Raw genomic sequence first — 23,668 nt, 5'->3', positions numbered from 1 at the left:
AGCCGCAGCTCCATCTTCTAGGAGTCTCTGAGGTCTTATTTTAGTAACTCTCATGCTCGTTGTTGGCTAACCCGGCTCACGCAGTCCTTCCCAACATCATAAGCAAGAGGTCAGGGACTAAGCAAAAGTCAGGGCCGGTCCCACCTGAACCGCCATTTTTCTTTGTGTTAGATGTCAGCACAAGACAAGTTCTGCCATACCCAACGAAATTCTTCATCCGTTTAAAATATAGGAACAGCAAGGATCCCAGATCATTCTTATTATTTATTATTTTATACAGCGCCATCATATTCCACAGAGCTGTACAATGGGGCACCAAAAATTATTCCCAAATGTATATTTAATAGTTGGGTTGACTGATAAAGGCCACTTAGCTCGTTGGCTATGCCCTGCACCTAGCTGGTACCCAAGCCCTGGTTTTAACCCTGCCCGTGCCAATTTGGAAGGGATATATTTCGTACCCACCTATCACTCCGCTGTTAACACACACAGTGCTTGCTGATCCCCCTGTTAGTCTTCTTACAGGCCATTAATCTCGTTAAATCCTTTCTATCAAACCGTGAACCGACACAGAGGAAGAATATATCCTTGTAACTCCCTCGGCGGCTGGCGGTTAATTCTTGAGATGCGGGCGAACTTACAGAGTTACAAAAGAGAGTCTAAGACAAGGGTGTCCAACCTGCGGCCCTCCAGCTGCTGCAGGACTGTATCTCCCATACTCCTCTGCCAGCCATTTAGCTGAAAGAGCATTATGGGAGATGTAGTCCTGCAGCAGCTGGAGGACCGCAGGTTGGACACCCCTGGTTTAAGAGGAACATATGAGGCCTGTGATCAGCAGGAACGCTCATCTCAAACCAGCTCTGGGGTTTGGGACTACAGCGTCACTCAAGAGAAACTTAATGGCTCTGAGCACCAACACCAAGAACCAAACCATAATAAAGGGAAATGCTTGTTCCCCGTTGAGTGGCCGGGATCAAATAGACATGTCTGACTAGGGGTGAATACATTATTTAGGAAACGGTCACCCTACCCGGTGACGATCATTGTATATAACGGCACCCAAACTGTATCCAGCTGGCTCATAACCAACAAGAAGCAGAAGGCGGGCGATCCCTCTGCTGGCTCGATGGGCGACCAAACAAGCATCTGTCACTCTGTGCATCTTCTGGATTAAAACCCGCTGCGGTAATCGAGCTGACAAACGCGGCTTAACACCAGAATCCAGCGTGGGCAGCCTGGGCTGATGCATGGCGGCAGCGTGGAGAGACGTGGCGCTCGGGGGCATCGCTGCACGGTTTTGTCTCAGGGTTCCTTCATTATCTCAGCTACTGGTTCTATCACTGATAAGCCACGGTAGAAGCCCCGGCATGACATCTCTACAATATTTAAGAGCCAGGCAATCTTAAGAGCCGGAGTTTCAGAATTTTGGACTTTGAGAAGCCCCGGCTGTTACTCCAACGATGTTCTCCCGATCCCAAACCATGTCTTCCTTCAGACTGATGTGAAGGATCTATACGTTATGTGTTATGGAAACATTAAAAAGTGTCCTTTGTTCTTGACGAGGCTCCATAACACGTTTTAGTTTCCTTTTCATTATTACTTTATCAGGGTAATTTCTGTTCAGTTCCGTTAATTTGAAACGTTGGTAAGATGGATACGTAGCCATATTTATCACGGATTTACGCATCTCGCTTGGAAAATTGTGTAATACTGATTTCTCAATACGTTCTAAATGCGAAAAAGTTATAGAAGAAAATGTTAATAAAAAGAGATTTATTAAAATATATATTTTTAAAAAAACATTTAAAAAGCAAAATATATTGTGTTTTTATCCATAAAAGGTCAGAGAGATGATTTGGGGATAGTGGTAATGTCCCTGCGTTCGTACTGAGCGATCGTTTTGTGAGCTTTACTGAATGAAGCCATTTTTTTTAGGTATGGTGCCCAAAAACGTGATTTTTAGCAGCCTCGGAATTGAATCATTCATGATTACGCCGGCCCATTAGGACACACAACGATTTACATCTACGAGACTCTCTATTCTTCTTCTTCTCTTATTTAACTTCTTTAAAGGTAAAAAAAGCTAAAGGAAGATGAGATAACAGTGTTATGGTCACGGACTTAATGAGTATTTATACAGAACATCAAAAAAAATTGGTTGATTTAAGCGAATATCCATCACAATTAGGAAGAAGGTTCTGATAGAATGTCCCTGAGGTCCGATATTAATAACCATGTTCCGGAGCAGATAGAAAGAGACAGCCCGAGACAACTAGAGCAGAGACCTCGCGTGATAAACGCGCTCTATTTTAAGTAGTGAGTCCGAGAAGGTAAGTGAAGCAGAAGTAATACGCTGCTATGGCAATACTCTAGATTGCACACTGCAGAACTTCGAGTGGGATTAAATCATATTATCCTCTCTGCGCCAGTTAAAGGGAAAGGTCCCTGTATTCATATAAAGAAAGGGCTTACGGGGCAGGGATCCTGCCAGCAGGTAGGGAACAAGGTCATTAGGTAGCCAAAGCATATTATATTCCCCCCCTGCTGGCCAAACGGAGAACTGCCCCACACAGTTGGCTGCCAAACCAGAGGGCATCTGGGGTAAATCCAAAATGATTGAACCAGTCGACATGACTGCCCGAGCGTCATGGGAGTTGCAGCCCATTAAGAGTGAGAGGTCCAGCGCTCGCCGGCCCCGGATCAAAGGATAACATCTTATTAGCCGTGACACACTTCAGTAGCGATGCTCACACCCAAAGCCAGACAGCACCCGGCTCATAAACATGCAAGCACTTCAAGAGAGCGCCACACTTCAAAGGGAAATGAAGGGAGGCTTTCCAGTATTAACCCCCGAGTGCCCGCACAGTGGATGCACTGGTAGTTGGTACAGTGACCGCAGAGATACACTGGCAGAGCTGGGAACCCCCGGACACGGTGAGAATGACACAGCTGTCCGATCACTCCTGGAACCCACGCAACCCACTCTGCTGCCCCATAAGAAGAGAAAAGTGGGACATTTCTCAGGGGCGAAGGGGACAGGGCTGGGGGAGAATTTGTCCGTGGAAGGGTGACGAGACTGGGGGAAATTCCCAGTGGGTAGAAGGGACGGGGTAGTGGGGACGGGGGTTAGAGAGAAGAGATTTTTTTTTTAATAGTTGGTCCAAAGTTCCACAGCACAAATCGATTAATGAAACATTTCTTTCCCGGGGATACATACACGACCGGCTGGCATGCTAAGAGGAGAACGTTACATGCGCCGGCCAGCAATAGGTGAAAAGTCCATGTGTCATCACCCTACATGAAACCGGAGACCCCCTTCCATACCAGGAGCGCTGCTGGAACGTACTCACCGGAATGGACTAAAGAACACAAGATTTCAACAGAACCTGCCCAATTCCGTACAGACATTTCGTTCCTTCAACTTGAGAAAAGGTCCCTCTTGAGTTTTCAAGCAGGGTACGATGCCACGTTCTTGACATTTTTTTCAGATTTGGAATTCCTTTGGCTTATTAGAACTTGCCGATTTATCACTGGTTGAGTGTTTTTGTGCTGGTCATTTATATATATAATTATTTATTTATTTATTTTAATAATTAGGGGCTCTGCATCTCTTTTATCTCACTTTATGGCATTTTCACAACATCAACGCCCTGCTTAACAAGACACTGTGTTGAGCAATTGACACCGTCAGTAATACATGAAAAAGGATCGGATACTAAGCTTTGAGAACACTTTATCTGGATTTGTACCTGAGTTAAATGTTTGCTGTCGTCTTCGAGAAGTTTGACTTTAGTTTCCAACTGCCTGATGTAGCCGGGAGAAGAATCTGGGGGGAAAAAAAGAGAAAGAAAATGTCAGGTTTCTGCGGTTATTACATGTCGTCAGCTGCTAATTAATAGGCGTTTGATATTTAAGTTTATTGCATGGAATGGGTTAAATTCTTTATCAGGAAAAAGGGAAAATCAATACCTTCTTTTTTATATATATTTTAAATATTACCATTTTATCGATTATTGGAATGGGGAAATTGTTTTATTAAATAATTATTTATAAAAAAAAAAAAAAAAAAACACCTTTTCCCCAAATAAGCAGATATTTAAATAGCTTTTTTTAAGAAGACTTACTTATTTGTAAATTATAATAAATATGTAAACCTTTTAAAGGGCAATCGAGAAAGTAATTCATTATGACTTGTTAGGGAAAGCGACACTTGGCGACAAAAGAACAGCGTTTGGAAGGGAAAACATTTGTTGCCAACAAATGAGATCTCTTGATAGATTGTAAGCTCACAGGCCAAGGCCCTCTTTTTCTCTTGTACCTCTTAATATTTATGAGTGCTATTGTTCATTTGAATGTTTAATGTTCCGTATATTAGCTCTCTACAATCCAATCCAATCAATACATCCAAAGTAATTAGAGGGCTAATTAGAGGGGTAAACGCTATCAAAATAGGAACCTATTTATCCAATAATGCATGCGGATCGGTGATAATCAACAAGGTGCAGGGCTCATAGAAAGAGATGGAGACGGCCCCTGTGAGCCGCCACGTCCATGTAACAGATCAGTCTCATGACATACTGTATGTCCGTGGAGATCCGAGAACAGCCAAATTGTGATCAATGGGATCATTTAAAAGGCGCTAGGACTGCCTTCGAGAAACCGATCATTAGGAACTGTCCTCGTAAAGAAAGAAGGGGAAAACTCTGTAAACTTTTTCTAAGCGTAAAAATGATACGACATTATGGGAGAATTAACTCAAACAATGGCTCGGAAACTGTAAGCAGAGCCTCTTGTCCTTAATGAGATCGAGAGGGATTACGTTACTGCAGAAAACGGCCACGAGGGATTAATGACCATCGCTGGAAAACTGGGGCAGGGGACGGCGATTTATCAGTTAAAAAAAAAAATACCGCTGAAGCCCGATTTCTTATTGTACGTATTAATAAATATTAATCCTTACACAAAGATAGAATAGATAGTCAAAAAAGAAATCTACACTAAAGGTATTGATATATTGTAGCTCACGATACATGCTACTGTTCAAAAGTTTGGGGTCACACAGACATGTTCTTGTTTTTTAAAAGAAAATCAGATTTTGTCCATTAAAAGAACATGAAATGGATCAGAAATCCAGGCCAGACGGGGTTAATGTTGTAAATGACTATTGTCGATCTTCATAGGGGTACGGAGGCCCTTTGTCACTCCCATCACTCCTTTGTCACTCCCATCACTCCTGTGTTCCAATGGCCCTTTCTCCCTTCCATTTGCCTTGAAAGACGGGGTTAAATGTATATATTACGATCTGTGTTAAATTTTAACCATCGACCCATAGAATAGGATCCTGCCACATCTCTTTCAACTCGATCGGATTCAATCAACCCCAAGAAAAGTATATTCTGCTTCTCATACAGAGATTTATTTTACTTATTAGTATTTTTAATCGTATTTTTAGATATATTGTGGATATTTTTGCTTAAAAACATAAAACCAGCGTCAGAAAAACATTGCCGGTTTGGAGAATAGAAGTCACTGGTGCAGAAGCATGTGAGTCTGTGTCACGCTTTTAACACCTTCAATCCTCGTGACAACTACCCCCACGCCTTTAAAATCCCCACAATCTCCAGTGGTTCCTCTGGGACGCCTCTCCCTTATCATATCCTCCTCCCAGGTCTCCTTCCTCCCTCTCCACTAGTCTCCATGTCCCCATTTCCCCCCTAAAACTAGAGGGTCAGAGGTTTAGATGTAATGCAAGGACGTTTTACTTAACTGAGTGGGTGGTAGATCAATGGAACAGCCTTACGGCAGAAATGGTAGAGGTTAATACAGTGAGGGAACATGCATGGGATAGACACATGGCTCCTGAATCTAAGACGAGGCCAACTGATTAAGGTCTGAAGTCTTTAGTTTAATAATGGCTACAGGAGATCCAGGGCAGAGGATGTTTTATTATGTAACCGCCATTTGGAACCTCGTAACACGGCGCGTTCCTTGTCATTTCTTTTAAGAATAATACAGAGAGGTTGAATATACCGTATTTGCTCGATTATAAGACGAGGTTTTTTCCAGAGCAAATGCTCTGAAAAATACCCCTCGTCTTATAATCGGGGTCGTCTTCTAATCAGACCCCAAAAAAATGCTGGCGCCATGCTGCTTACCGGTCGCGAGCAGCGTCTCTTCTGTTAGAAGCAGGGCAGGAAGCTTGCAGCGTCCTCACAGAACTCTATCTCCCCCCTCCCTCCTCTGAGGGCGGGGCCAGAGAAGTTGCTACAGCCGGTCCCCTGCAGAAGTCTGCGAGTGGGAGATCTGCAGTTCAGGTGAGGGTGTGGGGGAGGGTTTTTGAATATGTGTGAAGTGTGTGTGATTAAGGGAATGAATGAGTATTTAAATGTTTGTGAATGAGTGTGAGTGTGTGTGTGATAGCATGGATGTGTAAGGGGGGTGGGGGTTGTAGCATGGCATATGGAGGCTGTAATCCCACTGCTATCATCCCCAGGTTCCAGCATGTACTGGCTGCCTTGGCTTGATAGGAGTGTGATTGCTGTTAGCAGTTTGATATATATATATATATATATCAAACTGCTAACAGCAATCACACTCCTATCAAGCCAAGGCAGCCAGTACATGCTGGGTTAAAAGGCATATCATGGGGCTGAGTGGCATATAGGGGGTTAAAATGCATTTCTGGACCTCCAGAAATGCATTTTAACCCCCTATATGCCACTCAGCCCCATGATATGCCTATATACCTCCAGAAATGCTTTATACCCCCCTATATGCCACTCAGCCCCATGATATGCCTTTTAACCCCCTATATGCCAGAGTGGCATACAGGGGTATAAGGCATATCATGGGGCAGAGTGGCAAATAGGGGGGTATAAAGCATTTCTGGGGGCAGAGTGGCATAACTGGGGGGGGCAGGTTGGCAAATAAAAGGAAATTTAAAAAATATATTTTTCTCAATCATAGCTTTTATTAAACATGAAAATAATTTACATTAATTAATATTTACTGGTAAAACTTTTTCCCTATAGGGTAGTCTTATATTCAGGCTTTTTGTTTTTTTCCTAAATTAATATTTTGATTTTGGGAGGTCGTCTTATAATCGGGGTCGTCTTATAATCGAGCAAATACGGTATGTATTGATTGCGGCAGAAAAAATGCAGTCATTTACTAGGGTTTTAGTAATCCATGGTGGTAATCCATAATCCTCGGCTGAGTCCACCATACGCTCAGACACATGTCGCAGCCAAGAGTAATCTGGTTAATTGGCTTCCTTACAAGCAAAACAAACGATTTTGCTCATAATCAATACACATGCTGCATAAACATGGCTTCCCATGATGCGAGGTGGAGTCTGAACGACAACAGGTGATGTCACAGCGTATCTTCTACAAGTTGAAGAAGACAATTAAATAAGTCATTAAAATCTAGGGTTGGTTCGGCATCTTTAAAGCCATGGTCTGCAACACAAAGGTTCGCCATAACCGCCTCTGTGCTTCGTCCTTTTATTCTTTCAGGCCACCCATTCTGGTCTTCAAAGCAAGAATGTCAGATGCCTGCACACCCTCCACGCTGATAAATTGTCTCTTTCAATGAAAATTAAACTAGATATTCACATCCTCTGCGTTGAAACCAAATGAAGAACGAGTTAAAAATGAAATTATGATGGAAAAAATACTATGCAGTCAGATGATGGTGGCCATTGTTCAAGAACCTGCACCCTGATGTTTCTTCCTTATTCTGGAGAACCAACTAACCCATCTCATCCAGCTTCATATCTCCTAAAAACTGCTTATTTTTCAGGTAATCCTCCGAAATGTATATTTTAGTTCCAAGAGGCGATTCATTGAGCTGTTCCTGCATTCACTGAACTGTTGAGAATGGAGTCCCTTTGCTTTTGATGGTGAAGCACACCTTGCAGGAAACACAAGGCTCTCAAGTTGCCATGATCTTCCCATGGGTCAAAAGCATGTGCCAATTCTGTATATTTTTATAATGGGGTCTTCGGAGCCTGAGGTAGCAAGGAACCCTGGTAGGTTCATTTTTGGTCCATATAGATAGCCCTTCCTATTGGTTAACGACATCCCCGAGAGGACCAGCAGACCTATGGGGAGTGGAGGTCCTTGTGGGATAAATTAACTAGGTAATGTACCCTGATCTGTGATCTTCTCATTAATGAGATGACTGTTTAAATACAAAGAGGTAATATCTTGAAGGACCAATACTAGAAGAATCTAAGAGTCAGGACAATTTTCCAGCTATGGCAAAAAAAAGTGTAGTTGCTACATGAGAGGACGCTAATCGGGTCTTGTGAAGCACCATCTCTCGCCTATGCCAATTAACACTCAGTTCCTCTTCATTAAGTCTGTCTTCATACATTTCCGAGTCAGCCTGTGAAACATCAGATAAAACCTCTCCCGTGATTTTTCTACCCATCTCTAAAAACAGGCACGTGAAACCACCCGGAATGTCTCATTCCTCCGCAGAATCTCTCCAACGTACTAAACCCACAGGGGTCAGCGGCCAACTGCCTCCCCTCTGGGTAAGGGTCTGAGATTGGCAATAAGTAAACAGTCATATTGTTTTTACTTGTAAATATAATAAAAATGCTGAGTTTTAGTGTGCAAAAAATAGCATTGAAAAGGAAGTATGGAATATGTTATATACAGTTAAGGGGCAATTTAAAATTCTTATCGCCATAGCGACACGGGGGCATTGGGGGCACTACCTCCACTGAATGCTGGGCAGACACGCTATCTACCTTAGTGATGCGTTCAAGTTATATTTAGACAGGAGGTCGTCATGGGAACCATTCAGTACATGAATGACCTTTTACGCATGAGAATGAGTTCTGATTCTCCCTCCGGTAAGTAAAATGTTTTACTTAAAATACCTCAGAAGGTTTCACACCATCTGAGCTATAAGCAGACGGTGGATTCACTGAGGACCAAAAATTGTGTATTTTAAATAAAAAGGTTTTAAACTCGTTGGAAGGGTCACGAGTGATATATGCTGCAGACACAGGGGCTGGGGAGGGCCAGACGAGAAGAAGTTGTTTGCCCTGGGTTCTTGTGATCTCAACATGGTGGGCAACTGGCAGCGAAAGGATTATAAACTGCAATAAGACATGTGACCCTGAGCTGGTCTAGAGTCATTATCCACGTTCCTTCAATATGGTTTCCATTGGTTAACAAGATTGTCAAAGACCCGATGGCACTCGAAAGGTTAGATGTCCTTCCGTGAGAGATACCGGGACATGCAGACAAAATGAAGAAACAAAGTAGATGAATTACATGATCAGCTCCATGACTGTTTCCTATAAACAATGACCTGGGAGACAAAGCTAAGTCTGTTCACGGGCTGCAGTATAAACAGGACACAGATTGGGGGGGGGGGACTGGGAATTAATGGAAAAAAGAAAACTGTGGAAGATCATGGATGAAGATTTGTAGTCCAATGTTTTACAACGGTGCAACCATTCATAAACCAGATGAAGACGATCATTCTTTCTGATCTTAACATCTACACACCAGAGCGTAAAGAACCTAAAGCTGGCCTCTCTTATTCACGTACAGGATTCCTTCCACTGTATAGGCGGCGCGGGGGGTGGTGAAGGTGCAATCGCTTTTTGATTTACCCCTGGATACTGCAGCTCTTCCCACACCAGCCATCATCCACCACCAATGGTCCAGGAGGTAGGGGTTTACCCGGTGGTCTGTAAGGACAGTTGGTGGTCTGTAAGGACTGTTGGTGGTCTTTGACAAATTGTTTGCAAAATGCTTTCCAAATTAAATTGGAGACGGAACGTTCATAAAACCAGCTCTGCAAGAGTTAAAAGTGACCTGCGGGGTGCCCTCGGCTTTAAGCCTCTTTTAATTCCTCGTGCTCCGTTAATCCAAGCAACATGCGGTCATTCATGGTCACATGACCTGGCGGCACAAACAAGCCGATTACTGGCTCCCACAAGCCAAGCTCAGCCGTACCTTCAATTACACGGCGTGATTGATTTGTATTGGAAGCGGCTCCTTCGCCTCCCAAAAACCAGTAATTGCCATTGGGTCTGTAAGAGTTAAACGAGCCCCCCAGCTGAACAAACATATCACACACACACGCGATATAATTACCCGTACACTTCATGGGTATGTATCACATGCATGGGGGGGGGATCCTGAAGAAGACCCCCCAATGTACTTGTGTATGATGTAACTTTAAAGAGACCTCTCATCATAAGCATCAAAGTGCCCAAGGGGTAAAGTCCGTATGACCGGCCCCTTTAGAGCCCCCTGGGTATGTCATTCGAGGAGACGGGCAATAACGTCAATCTAGATCCTGATTTCCTAACTAGTCATCGAGAACCGCGCCCCCGGCGGACAGAAAACTTTCTCCATCGTATAATTAGCCGTGTGTATTGCAAACAGTAAATCGGCGCGGCTCTAGAATCCGGGCCCTCCGGTTCTAGATTTGATCATTTTAATCCTCAGATCCCGTGTATTTCTAACTTTAGTTAAAGAGATTTAATGCCTCGAAAGCCGAGAGGTCCCTTTACATTTTCATGGGGTCCCCCTTCTGCAGAACCCCCCCATATGCATTTGCCCCCCTCGCTCGCCCACCAGACATGTGATAAACGTACCGCCAGTCAGCTCCAGTGCTGCCTCGGCTACCCCAGTGGGCCGGGGGTCTATGGAGACCCCCGTGCGCATGTGCGGAAAGCGTCCCTTTAATAAAACATGTTGTGCGAATGTTCTCTGCTCTAGTGAATTATTCACGAGCCGGCCCCGGCTGCATGTTGTGTAACATTATATGCCGTATTGTTACACGGCGTGTTTACACAGTGTGTGGGAGACGCATTCCGCACTCGGCCCCTGACACTCCCTATGATCAGAGGAATAAAAGAGTTCCCATCCAGATCATGTCGTCTACTGAGCAGCCCTGAGCCAGGTGGCCAAGTTATAAACGCAGCACTAACATACGTGGGGCACAGACAAAAGCCAGCCTGGCCAACAAAAATGACACAGAAAGACTGAAAAGGGAACACAGAAAGGATCCACTACTGGGGGGAGTGTGCCTGAAAACTACTGCAGCTTCTGCAACATCGCCCCCTATGGCTACCAGCAGAATTGCAGCTGACATTCATCAAATGAGAGGAGTCCAGAAACAACACCCCATGCCAGGTCTCTCCATCATAACACAAACTCTGATAGGATCCATGGCCCCCCGGGGTCTGCTTTAAGCTTCCTATCCAGCTGAAAGGGGGCGACGTTATTTCCCCCATTTACTGGAATAGTGTACACTGATGGGTTTTTGGAAGAGCCATCTGGTTACCCCCAGGTTCTTCTATGTGTGGTTATGGGATAAAGGTTAGTAAAGGTGGGCGAGACAGACAGAGGAACACGAGATGACCACATAGGACATTATTTCCAGGACACGCGTTGCTGGCCAGCGGATGGAAAGTGCTGCCCCCTGCAGGATGGGATGTATGAGCGCACGGAAGGGAATTCATTACTCAGCTATACAGACAACATACTGTAGGGGGCAGCACTTTGCACCAGCCGGTCTACAACATGTCAACGAGCCCTTCTCTCCAGCCAATAGTGAATAACACCAATTCTTTACATGTCTATTTCTAGATTATACACTCTAGATCTGTCAGACGCTTTGAATGTAGGGACTGTAAGAAGCGCTGTTGGTGCTATATAAATAAACGATAATAATAACAGTAATAATAATATAATTTACAATGATTACCATCAGAAGATGCACCCCCCCATGGAAGGGATCTCACTAAATGATCTCATTAAGATTTTTTTTAAATTAAAATTAATCAGGTAAAACATTAATATTTACCGCGACCTACAAGGCTGCGCTGTCCCTTTAAATCCTAATATTTAAGCCATAATGATTATTTTATAAGAGGCGCCATGGAAATCACCTTTATAATAATAATAATAATAATAATAGCCAAATCTCTCGCTAATTACTATTAAGTTTCAGCAAACAGCCTCGCAGGTAATTAGGATTTAATTCAGAAAACTCACGACCCCCCCCCCCAAGGCTTGTATTCAAATCATTTTCAATGCAAATCCTGGGAATTAAATCAACTGTGGGAAGGAAACAAATTAATCTAAAAGTACTCATTAAAAATATATTTTTTAGCTAAAAAAAAAAAAAGATAAAACCTCAGCTTGGATGCTGCATCCACTTTCTATAAACGCCAGCCTCAGCATTTCCAGTGCTGGCAAAAAAAACACACTTCTATCACCAATTCTTTCACGTTATATATATATATATATATCTATAGTTACACGGGGTGCCAAATTGCCACTTTAATAAAGTAATAAAGAGAGATAAAATAAAACATGTAACGCTGCCAATATAACCCTGCAGTATCTATATTTCTGCATTTAACCCTTTCTAAACTATGTATAAGCATGCGCAGAAGAATGGATGTCCGTATGATTCTTCATGGGGGGGGGCTTAGGACAGGAGGACAAACTCATCCAGCAACATATAGAAGTTGTGTTAAAATTGGCCAAAAAATGAAACTGTCTAACAAGACAAGGTCTGCTGCGGGAAATAATCCGGGACGGGGCTCGACCTCTCCACCCCAGCACTGAATGAGTATAATATACAGCAGCCTCCCTAATAATGGGCCAATGTGCACTCTATTAATGTTTTTTCCTCCCCGTGATACTCACTCTGGGCCTCATCAACCAGTTGATGATAAATGACAATTTCATGCACCAATTAGCACAACATTGCATGGGGACTTCTACTTCTTTTCTGCTCCGTACAACTGTGACCCTCAAAGGCTTCTTTTCAAAAGAATTCACTTTGTGAGCCCTTCTCATCCCCATATAGCTTTACACGGTTCCCTGCCAAGTGTCCCGCTTTAAGGGGGACAGTCCCTCTTTGGGACCCAAATCCCAGTGACCCTCTTCTCCAAGGGCTCAGAGTGTTTGTTCCTTAACCAGAATGTATGCAGAAAGGGCAAAAACCAAAAAAAAACTTACATTCTTCTTTTCTGTGCCTTTCACTGAATAATAGTAAATCCGTGCCCCAAGCCATACCTCTAATCACATCCATATCCGGTGTCTCTCCGTAATCTCGGAAGGTTCACGGGCTGAATGGTCCTCATCTGCCATCAAATTCTATGTCCCTATACAACAAGCCAACGTATTCCATTTATATATATATATATATATATATATATATATATATATATATATAATATATATAATTATTATTATATATATTTATTATATATTTACATATACTTTATATTTATATATTATTATATACCAGTATTTATATATATATATATTTATTTTATGTATTGTATATTTACATATCTTATATTTATATATTATTTTATACCGTATATATGTATATATATATTATATATATATTTACATATCTTATATTTATATATTATTATAAATAATATTATTTATATATTATTATATTTATATAATAATATTCTTTAATCAGAGGTACAGCCTCGGGCAAAAAGGGACACTTGACAACTCTGCGCCTCTACTGTTGTAAGATATTTTATTCATTTGAACCCCAAAATGTAAAAAAAAAAAAAAAAAAGCCTGACCCCCCCCCACACCCCTCTCTGAATATACACAGGAGGCGCGATGTACGCAGATACACGCGGCTCTCTTTTTTATTTATTTACTAAATATTTTCCTAGTAATGACACGTTTTACAATCCCAGCAACAATGTTACACGCTTAAATATACAGACATGAATGCATATTAACCCTTTGTGAGTACTTTCATCTTCCAAGCAGCGAGGATTACAAACCTCTTCTCTCTATAATCATTCCTGGGGGGAGCCCTATTTGACCCTGAATCCAGTTCAGATAACGTACCGCTCTCCATATATTGCCCAGTCTCTCAGCAAGGAAACGGTTAAAGTGCTTTTAGGCTGCGGCACGTTCCCGGCCCCCCCGGACAGCCTCATAGATATTAATATATGCAGAGTATATCAACTCAAATGTAATAAATCTTTCCAGCAGATGGGACGCCTTCGGATGGCTTTCCAGAACCTGCCCCGTTTTGGGTTGGTTTGGCGGCTGGCGCATATTCCCCTCCGTGGGGGGGCATTTACAGCAGGCTGCTCGCGGGATCAGGTTTTGCGCATGTTTGCCAAGAAGCACCAGGACAGCTCTTATCTCTTACACTGCGAATATAATTAAATTAAAAGAAAAATAAAAAAGGCAAACGTACCGTCTGTATGATGTCATTAGAAAACTTTAATAAGTGTGATGTGTGTCAATGTATGCCGGATGAGAAGAGACCCTTTTTTTGCCCCAAATCCTCAGGTGTTGCCCCAATAAAAGGTATCTGAATGCCATGTATATTGATTGCTGCGCATGTACTGATTTTTCGCGGGTGTTGTCGTAGATATCAGTCGTAACGTCTAAGTTTCAAAGCTATGGCTGACTTAGAATGATGTGAGTTGGACTCTACAGCCATTAGACATTTTTAGGGATTGATTGAATTAGCAGAAAAGGTTAGTATCCGGATGTAACATTTTCCCGATGTATCCCATTTGTGTGTCTTTTTAGATCAGTGATTCAGAAGCACGTTGGCGAGGACCCCCGTTACTGGATCCAAGTGGCAGTTTGATTTGTTCACGGTTCCAGCCTGTTTGCAGAGTCGGGTGATATTCTCAGCGCTGACTCGGACTCCGCTGATCCCCGGATCTATTCAGATCCATTGAGGGAGAGGCCCCGTCACCCCGAGTTAATCGCTGCCTTTTTAAAAGGCGTAATACCCTTTGTCTGCTAGACAATGGCCGCTCGCAGATGGCAGGGATGTGAGAATCACGTCGCCCGCGCTAATTGTTCATCCCGGCAGCAGGGATCTGGGAGACACGTAGCCGGATCAGGAGCCGCGCGGCCACAAATTATCCAGAGACGGCCGCATCTGCTACCCTCGTGTCTCCAGACCAGTCCCAAACCACAACGCCCCGGAGCCGCGTCTACATCTTATTAACAAGGGGCCATAATCTAACACTACAGGGTCAGAGGCTTAGTTGTAGTATATATGGAAGTCTTACTTTACTGAGAGGGTGGTAGATAAGTGGAACAGCCTCCCAGTAGAAGTGGTAGAGGATATTACAGTGAAGGAATTTAAACATGCCATGGGACGGGGATATGGCTCCTGAATCTAAGGCGAGACCAACGACTGATTACGGTCTGGGTCTTTAAAGCAGGGGAAACGAGAGCACTAGACGGGGTCTGATCTGCCATCAAATTCTGTAACCAGTTCATTGGCTTATTTAAGGGATAGAACTGGGACGCAATGGAAAAAAGCAAGAAATCCACTATTATGCGTCACCCGCCGAGTTTGTTTCCAGGAGAAACCTCGCCTTTAGCTCAAAAGGAACATTCCGAAATCAAGTGCGAACAAGAAATCCTCATACTCAACCTATAATTACATGAAACCAGATTTATATTATATATACTATGTGTGTGCGTGTATATTATATATAAAAATATATATATATATATATATATATATATATATCATAAAATAAATGCCTACTCGTGACCTTAAATATCCTACCAATACTGAGCACTGAATGTTAAATCAGTTGTTAACCATTTGAATGCCACAAGGACCAATTTTGGTGTTTTTCAACACCATTCACCGCGGGTTTTGCCCGGAGACTCTCGGGTTCGGGGAATGCACTCTGAAGGTCGAGGGAGCCGTGTTTAGCCACGCCCAATCTCCGCCCATTTTCCCCGACCACCCCCTTACAAATGCAGAGATTTGTGATTAGCCCTGCCCACATGTACTGATAGCCCCACCCACACAGGCAATCAGTCCCGCCGCTCATGAAGCCACTCTTCTCTGTAGAGGGAGGGCTCCGGGAAGCTGGGCACCATCATATCCCGCAATGAGGATGTGAGTTTATAGAGGGGGTTATTGGTAGGACACATCCTGCTGGAATTTCAGATCCTGAGAAGAGGGACCTTCAGGGATAACCACCTGCCAAGGGGAATCCTTATAACGTTCTTGTGTGATCTGAACCATGTCATCCCTCATATCATATCTCTGGGTTGTATGTCAACACCTGACCAGCTGGAGACCACTAGAAACATTTAAGGCACCAAGGACCATTTCGAGGTATCTGTACTATAAACAGAATGAGGTCTGATGATCATCATTGGTCTTCTGAACCTTCAAAAAAGTGACCTAGTCCACCAAAAAAAAAGCTAGACCCTTTTGAGCACCTCGGCATTTTCCTTGGAATTTCTCGGTAGTTATCAATACAAATAATTTCGGAACCAATTACATTTACATTTTTTTGGCCACAGCCATTCATATCCATAGCCACCAACCCCAACCGTGACCACTGTGGCATTTCCAGAAGAGACAAGCAAGACAGTTACCTGATCGTACGGTAAAAGTTAGGAAAAAAAAAAAAAAAAGTTTTAGAGGTTGCCCCGTCTTTGAGAGCGGAGGGAGAATCGGGTAAATGAACAATGGGATCTGACTTCAGAGCCTTCTCCGTGTCTTAGAAGGATTATGTTTTCCGAGTGAACGGAATAATAACATTGTTAGGCTGAGCGGCTTTCAACTCTTCTATTTCCTCCAACAACAACAAAAAAAAGGTCCTAATTCATCTCCGCATCACGAATGACCTGGTACCCCGGGGAGTTTTTTTTGATTTTCAATTACCAAAAAAAAAAAAAAAAAACAGATTGAGGGAACTGGTCGAATTAAATGTATGTAAGACGCGCGGGGACTCCGGGAACGGATGCCCGGAAAGGAATAATGAACGGCGAAACATAAAAGGAACTGGAAGTCCTTTTCAAAATACAATATGCCAAATGCATTGTTCTCCAATAAAGGACTCAAGGGTCACTTGAAGGGGCGCTCCATCCATCATAGGCGCTTTAATGCAATATTATTATAGCGGAGAGGGCCCTTTAAATATTCCTGGTGTTCCCCATGAAAACGCAATGGGGGGGGGGTTCTACAGAATGTTCCGTGCAGGAGATCTGTTTAGTCATGTGATATGCTTACAGCCAATCAGGTCCACTAAGGGGGTGGTGGGTGCAGCTCTGGGGCTTTCTCCGTCATAAGGTTTATTATATATATAATATATAATATATATACACACACACACACATATATAATATATAAAGCTTTACATTTTTTGCGCAGGAATAGCTGACGAGGCGTGTTTTCTTTACTCCGTGTTGAATGAGATGTTGGGACCGTTTATTTGGTGTAAAGAAAACATACATTCCTCCCGTGATAAGGAAGAATGTCCAAACTATTCATGGAGTGAATGTATATTTATGTTTCAATGGATAGAAAGGGTTCGGTGGAATGTAGCACTTGGACATTAATCACTTCCAGGCCGATTCACCCAGACAGATGGCCGTCATTAAACCAGACCCCACCAGCACCACTGCCCCCCCCCTGGCTAAATCTAGAACTTTATAAAGTGAAATATATAATATAATCATATTTCATCTATAAAACACTAACAACGGGGTTCTATGGCAGCCTAGATTAAGCCAACACGGATGCTTCAGTTCATCTGCCTCTAGATTGTAAGCTTGTGAGCCGAGCCCTCTATACCCAATGTATCGGCTGGTTTTAATCTGTCAGTTCTAGTTTTATCAGACCTTTTGAATGCATGGACCATAAGAAGCGCTGCGGAATTAAATATATAATATATGATATATATATATAATTAAAAGGTAGTAATAATAAATATGAATAAAATAAATAATAAAATAATAATAATTTGCCTGATTCCATGATTTTTAGAATGTGTTTTAATACATTTTTAAAAGCCCTTCTAATAAACCGCTTTTCCTTACCGTAATGATTCCTGCACCAGTAAGAGATAATCTACAAAGATTCTTTTTTTCAAAGATGCAGATAATAATAATAAATAATAAAATCATGGAAAAAAACTATTTATGATGTAAAAAGACTATATGCTCAGGGGATGAACGTTTAGTATGTTAGGAGGCAGGCGTGTTGGAATACACAGCTCTAAACGCATGCTGGTTTTCAAATGGAATCAGTCATCTGACCAATCAGAGAGGCTGTCCCGCGCATGCCGGGGGGTGCCGCGTGTGAATGCTAAGAGCCATGGGGTATGGAGGACGTTCTGTGTTTACAAAGAAGGCGATCGGAGGACAAAGAAAGGTGACGGATAAACTGGCGATGGGGGTGAAACGGGATGAGAACGAGCAAGCGCCTGAAGAGCGGAGGACTCGGCCCCCCACAGACTCAAAAGTCTCCAGCACAGAAGCAGTTAAACGTAGACCCTCTTTGGAAAATAATTATTATTTATTGCTTTATATATAGTGCCATCATATTCTATAGCAATGTACAATGGGAAAATATAACGTACAGTTAGCACCTATCATCCTCAGGCAAAGGCTTGCATTGTCCATGGCTGCTTGCCCCTGTGGGAGTTGTTAGCCCACACGTGGAAGCGGCCACACAAGTTACCTGCACCCCACTGTCCACTTCTGCAATGACGCCAACGGGACACGCGTGTAGATTGCAAGCTCTTTTGGACCAGTCCCTCAATTTCTTGAGAGGGTGGTAGATAAATGGGCCAGCCTCTCATCAGAGGTGGTAGGGGCAAATACAGAGAGAGAATTTAAACATGATATGATTAACTCGCGCTCCGTTCCCCTTTCTGATATCCCAGAGACGTTCCACCCGCTGCTGATATTTCCGCATCTTCCCCCAGTCTCGCTTACAAAATAAGATTTTCAATTCCGTCTATTTTTGAGTCTATTTTGGAGCCGGCTGGAGGAGGATAGATCAGAGTCGGCACCCGGCTGCGAAGCACTTAGATAAACTTCACAGCCTTGGAGACTTTCACAAGAGCAGGGATCTCATCCTCGAGGATTAACCATTTCCCAGCCAGAGCCCCGCACAACACCTATCCCCTTTTAATAACAGCATACATACAAAGCAAATGTCTAACATACAATAAACACCCCAGCGGGTAACGGGGGCCGAGCAGGCGGACACATTAACGGGTGTGTATCAAGATCCTCGATTCCCTGCACCATGCATTTTTTAATTACGCTCCCTGGTTAAAGGGACACCGTCACAGCTTTGTGCATACTCAACTGCGCTTATCCGATGTTGGCAAACAACCCCCCTTCCCCGTCACTCTGTTTGCAGTCCCACTGATTACGGTGTCAAAGTGAAGTCAAAATATATAAGCAGAGGGACTTCTAATAACCGCGTTCTATGAATTACCCTGACAGTCGCAGCCGGGGTGCAGCTTTAATGAGTTGTAATTAAGCCGGAACAAATTATAAGGCAAGAGGGTGAAAAAAATGCGATGGAAGAATTCATGTAAACAGTCATTGTTCGTATAAATTAGGGGGTCTGGGAATAATGGTTACGCTGCGTTTACTGGGAAATAACCAGGGCTGACTTTCTAAAACCCCAAAACGTGCCGGGTCACCCGTCAGGGTCACTCCGGCCATCGTGTGCCCACCCAGCCTCCTTCCACCGCCCGATGACGTTGGGGCCATTTCTGAACCCATCGGGATGGATCTCCCCAGCTCTGCCGCAAGGGAACCTATTTGGTTTGTATTGCGAACCACTAGTTTTGAAGCTCGGTGTCATTGGTATTTTCCAGCAGTGATAAGGATCGCGCTCAACAAGTCTAGAAGACAAACGACACACAAGAGCGGTTCATGCTCTCCGATCATATCTTATCCCGAGGCAACTTCCCCGCCGCACGTAAAACTCACATCCAGAACAATTTCCCTTTCTTGAGACCGAGCTCTAATTAGGAGGAAAATACTTTCCTGCTCAACCGGTCGCGGTGGATCCTTAATGAATGTGAACAAGTCTCTGGCCGTGTACACAGTATCTCACAAACGCGAGCACGCCGACACCCCTCACATTTCTGTAAATATTTTATAATATCTTTTCATGTGACAACACTGAAGAAACGACACTCTGCTACAAAGGAAAGTAGTGAGTATACAGCCGGTAGATTTGCTGTCTCCTCAAATCCAAATTGGGCCCAATTAGCCATTTCCCCTCCCCGGTGTCACGAGCCCCCTTAGGGGTCAGAGAAAATTCTTGCTGAGTCGATGAAATAAACAATAGAAAGTCACCTCCGGCAGGCATACTGGCACCAGCCTGGCCAATATCTGTAGGAAGAGCCCCTCGGGGATCGGTCGAAACGCAGGTAGGAATGATTATCGCAAGTTATTAACCAAAACACGGCACCCGTCCCAAAGGAAAACCCATCAAGATAAATGGAGCCATTCGTTCTCCTTTCAATGTTATGAAGGGTTAGCAGAAGGATGGGAAGCGTCTCCAGAGGCCGTCACACGCAGCTCAACGTAATCGACGCGAAACATACTCCTCGTGAGATCAAAGTTTCATATGAAATTAGCTGATTTAGCCCCAAAAACCTCTCGATAAAAGGCAATACGCTCAGCTTCTTGAAGGGGCTAGCAGTCTGAAGTGTAATTAGTGAGACGGCTGCTGTGAGACGAAAGCCTGATTTGATTTATTTTCATTGCCCTTCAATCTAGTTGTGACCCCCACGAGTATCCGCTGAAGACCACTCATGTCTCCGATCAGCAATTAGCGGAATCGGAGAGCCTCTCTTCGAGTTCTTTCCTTTCGTGCAGGATTAGCCGGTGGCCATGGTCCTGCCAAGTAAAGATTATGCAGGACAGGATTCCCCGACTAGAAGGCTTTTAATAAAAACTCACAGCCAGCACTGGGATTCCACGTGGCCTTCATGGCAATAACGATCTGTGGGAACGGGATAATGGGATTAAAAAGAGGAAAATTCACATCCACGGGAGCCAACAGCCAGGCTAATGATGACCGCCATCCAAGGCTCCACGCGGGGGAAACAGTTGGTGCGTCCTGTAAGCTCCTGCGCGTGGACAGAGCCTGTTAAAAACGCCAACATTTAAACGTCTAAATGAGAAAAATCTGTAAGTTTGAAACCACAATGAATAGCTCATTCTTGAAATGTCATGAAAAATTAAATTGATTTAGGAGACAAACGTCTTCATCCAGGAGACACTGATCGGGGAAACCAAATCCCCAATGGTCACCACGGCTAATTTCCCACAAGGCACATTATTTTAAAAGGGACTGCAAAGAGCAATTGGAGGTGACTGCTTGTCTATCCTAACCCCCCCCCCGACCCCACATCCACCTTAAAAAATACCCCTTACTAACTTTTGGACGGACGCGCATGGCTTTTGGGTGTCAGTATGTGTTACTGTGTGTTCATGCTATTGTTTGTTTAGCATATTGTCAGTTTTAAAGTTTATTGTTCATCTAGAATGAACCCATTCGGCCCGCCTAGTCTGCCCGTTTTCCTGATGTAAAACCAAAACTTCAAGTCAGCCTCTACCACTTCTGATGGATTTATTGACTCCTCTTGCACACTAGGGAAACCGCTGGCCCTCTATAAATCAAATGTATTGTAATATGAGAAGAGTTTAGGTTGAGACGCTAATTAAGTCCATTCTCCATAGACTTCCATTAGTCAAAGTGCCTTGTTGGCGATTAAGACTGAGTCATTCTATTGTTCAGCACAGTAGGTAGTATGATAAGAAGGCAGGGTGTTTCTCTAGTAGACTGAGCGAAGATAACAATATAAAGTCATGTGTTTTTTATCTGATCCCCTTTAAAACCTCACAAGACTGGGGGTTAACCACACACGTCAAGCCCATGTTTTACTCATCTACGGGACTTTAAACAAAGCCCCATGTTTGATGTTTCTCTTTCAATCCAGGACATTTTCCGAGGTTCCAACATAAACACACAAGACGGGACATCAAAGAACACGAAGACGCTTTCTCAGGGACTCGGATTCCATCATCTATCGTGGAGGTGAATGGATACAGGGATGAAAGTTACAGTGAGAACGGGCCATGGTGACCCTCCATGATGATGATGATGACGATAGTCCCGGAGCGCTGAGGGACTGGAGGCTGTCAGACTCCGCACTTTATTTATGTGGAGATAACGGAATCTCTCTGTTTTACAGGCCTTGGAGGGCTCTGGGTCCTCTCAGCCTTTCATTTGTTTCTTTAACCTCTCCGCAGACAGTCTGGAATGACCCCGAACACTCAATGTTTAGCCAATTTTATGCCTGTAGGGTTTCGACTCCAACACAGGTCAGGAGGTCAACCACGGTCTTCAGATAACAACATCTGGAACCTCCATTTGTTCAGCATCACCTTGCCGAAAACTTTGACATCTGCTTGGAACTTTTTTTCCCTCCCATCTATCGATTACTTAAAAAATTGGATGTTTCTCAGTAAAGGCCGAGCTCTTAAAATGTATTTTCAAACAAAACGCATCAAAAAGACCAACCACGTCGGAAATTCCTTTTTTGGGCCTTGACCTGATGAGTTCCTTCCGTAAAATACAGAATCTGAGATATAACGTGACATTTTTATAACATTCCAGTTGCTAAAAACTGTGTTATTTTAATTATTTTGAATTGCTTTTTGGAGGTTATTTTATAGAGTAAGATAGCAAGCAAATGGTTAAACAGTTAAACCCTTACATATTGATTCCCTACACGCAGGCATTAATGAGACGAGCAGATTAACTCTTTACAGATGATTCTGGTAAAGATCAGCGCGACGATCGTCGGATATGAAATCAGTTGTTGACTGCCTTCAGGTAAAGACGCAACGGCTTGGGCCGTCAGTTCTAGTTTTGTCAGACCCTTTGAGCGCACGGGCTGTACGGAGCGCTGCGTAGATTGCTGGCGCCATATAAATAAAAGATAAGAGGAAGAAATTCTATGGAAATGTTTTTGGTTTCGTTAAATCAAAGCGAGGGGTCGCTTATTGGTTGGAAAAAGCAGAGACCTCATTAGTTTAATGAATGTTTGCTCTGCCGTGTTGTTTAATAGACCCTAAACGCAAAGGCTTGCATACCAAGCTATTTGCATACGGTCACAGGGAAGGATAGGTTCACACGCTAATTGCCCCCCCGTTCCGTGTGAGCGGGTTCTCCTCTCCCCGGCGTTACGCATGGTGAGATTTCGACGGGCCGTCGTTTTTTTTCGCTGGTTCTCGCCGCGTAAGCAGTTTCCCGTCGACCTTACTCGGCAGTCGCCTTCCCAAATCGCTGGAAAACCAATTAATGCCACAATGGGCTTAGGCCAGGAGGACGCCCCGAAAGCAGCAGCAGCAGCAACCTTTGTTTTAGTCCATCTCCTCCGCATCCCATCACGAAGGACATGAAGAGGATGCTCAGGTTTATGGATGAGCGTTGGGAGCATCAAGCGGGCCGGATTAACCATTTCAGCTCCTGCTCTAATAGTGGACTTCTACCAATATCTTATTTCCAGTAACAGACAGAGAATAATGGTTTCAGACACAATCTGTGAATTCCCTGCTGATTAGTAAATTGATGAGGGCGTAAATGACCCAATGACATCACCGGCAAAAAAGATAACAGACTGTGACATCGTTCATCAAAATGGGGTTCCCATAACGCGTGAAGCTCTATCCATCTTCCCCCCACCTTGTCCAATGCTTGTGATGCGTCTGTCGAGTCATTTAATCCCTTAAAACCTCGGAATGACTCCCATTTACTGCAGGCTGCTGCTTTATATAAACGCGGGAAGCTGGCATTTAGAGCATGTAAA

General features: G+C 43.5%; 1 protein-coding gene across 2 annotated transcripts in view; it reads right to left on the bottom strand.

Moving 5' to 3' along the window:
- Positions 1–23,668, bottom strand: part of CCDC85C (coiled-coil domain containing 85C) — a 42,920-nt gene that overhangs the window by 6,472 nt on the left and 12,780 nt on the right. For both annotated transcript variants that reach the window (XM_053475313.1, XM_053475314.1), the window contains exon 2: positions 3,750–3,826. In XM_053475313.1, the coding sequence (XP_053331288.1) occupies positions 3,750–3,826 (77 nt within the window). The remainder of the gene's footprint in view (positions 1–3,749; positions 3,827–23,668) is intronic.

Source organism: Spea bombifrons, chromosome 9, assembly GCF_027358695.1.
Source record: "Spea bombifrons isolate aSpeBom1 chromosome 9, aSpeBom1.2.pri, whole genome shotgun sequence".
NCBI lineage: Eukaryota > Metazoa > Chordata > Amphibia > Anura > Pelobatidae > Spea > Spea bombifrons.
Note: the sequence above shows the minus strand (reverse complement) of the source record. Positions and strands in the feature narration are given on the sequence as shown.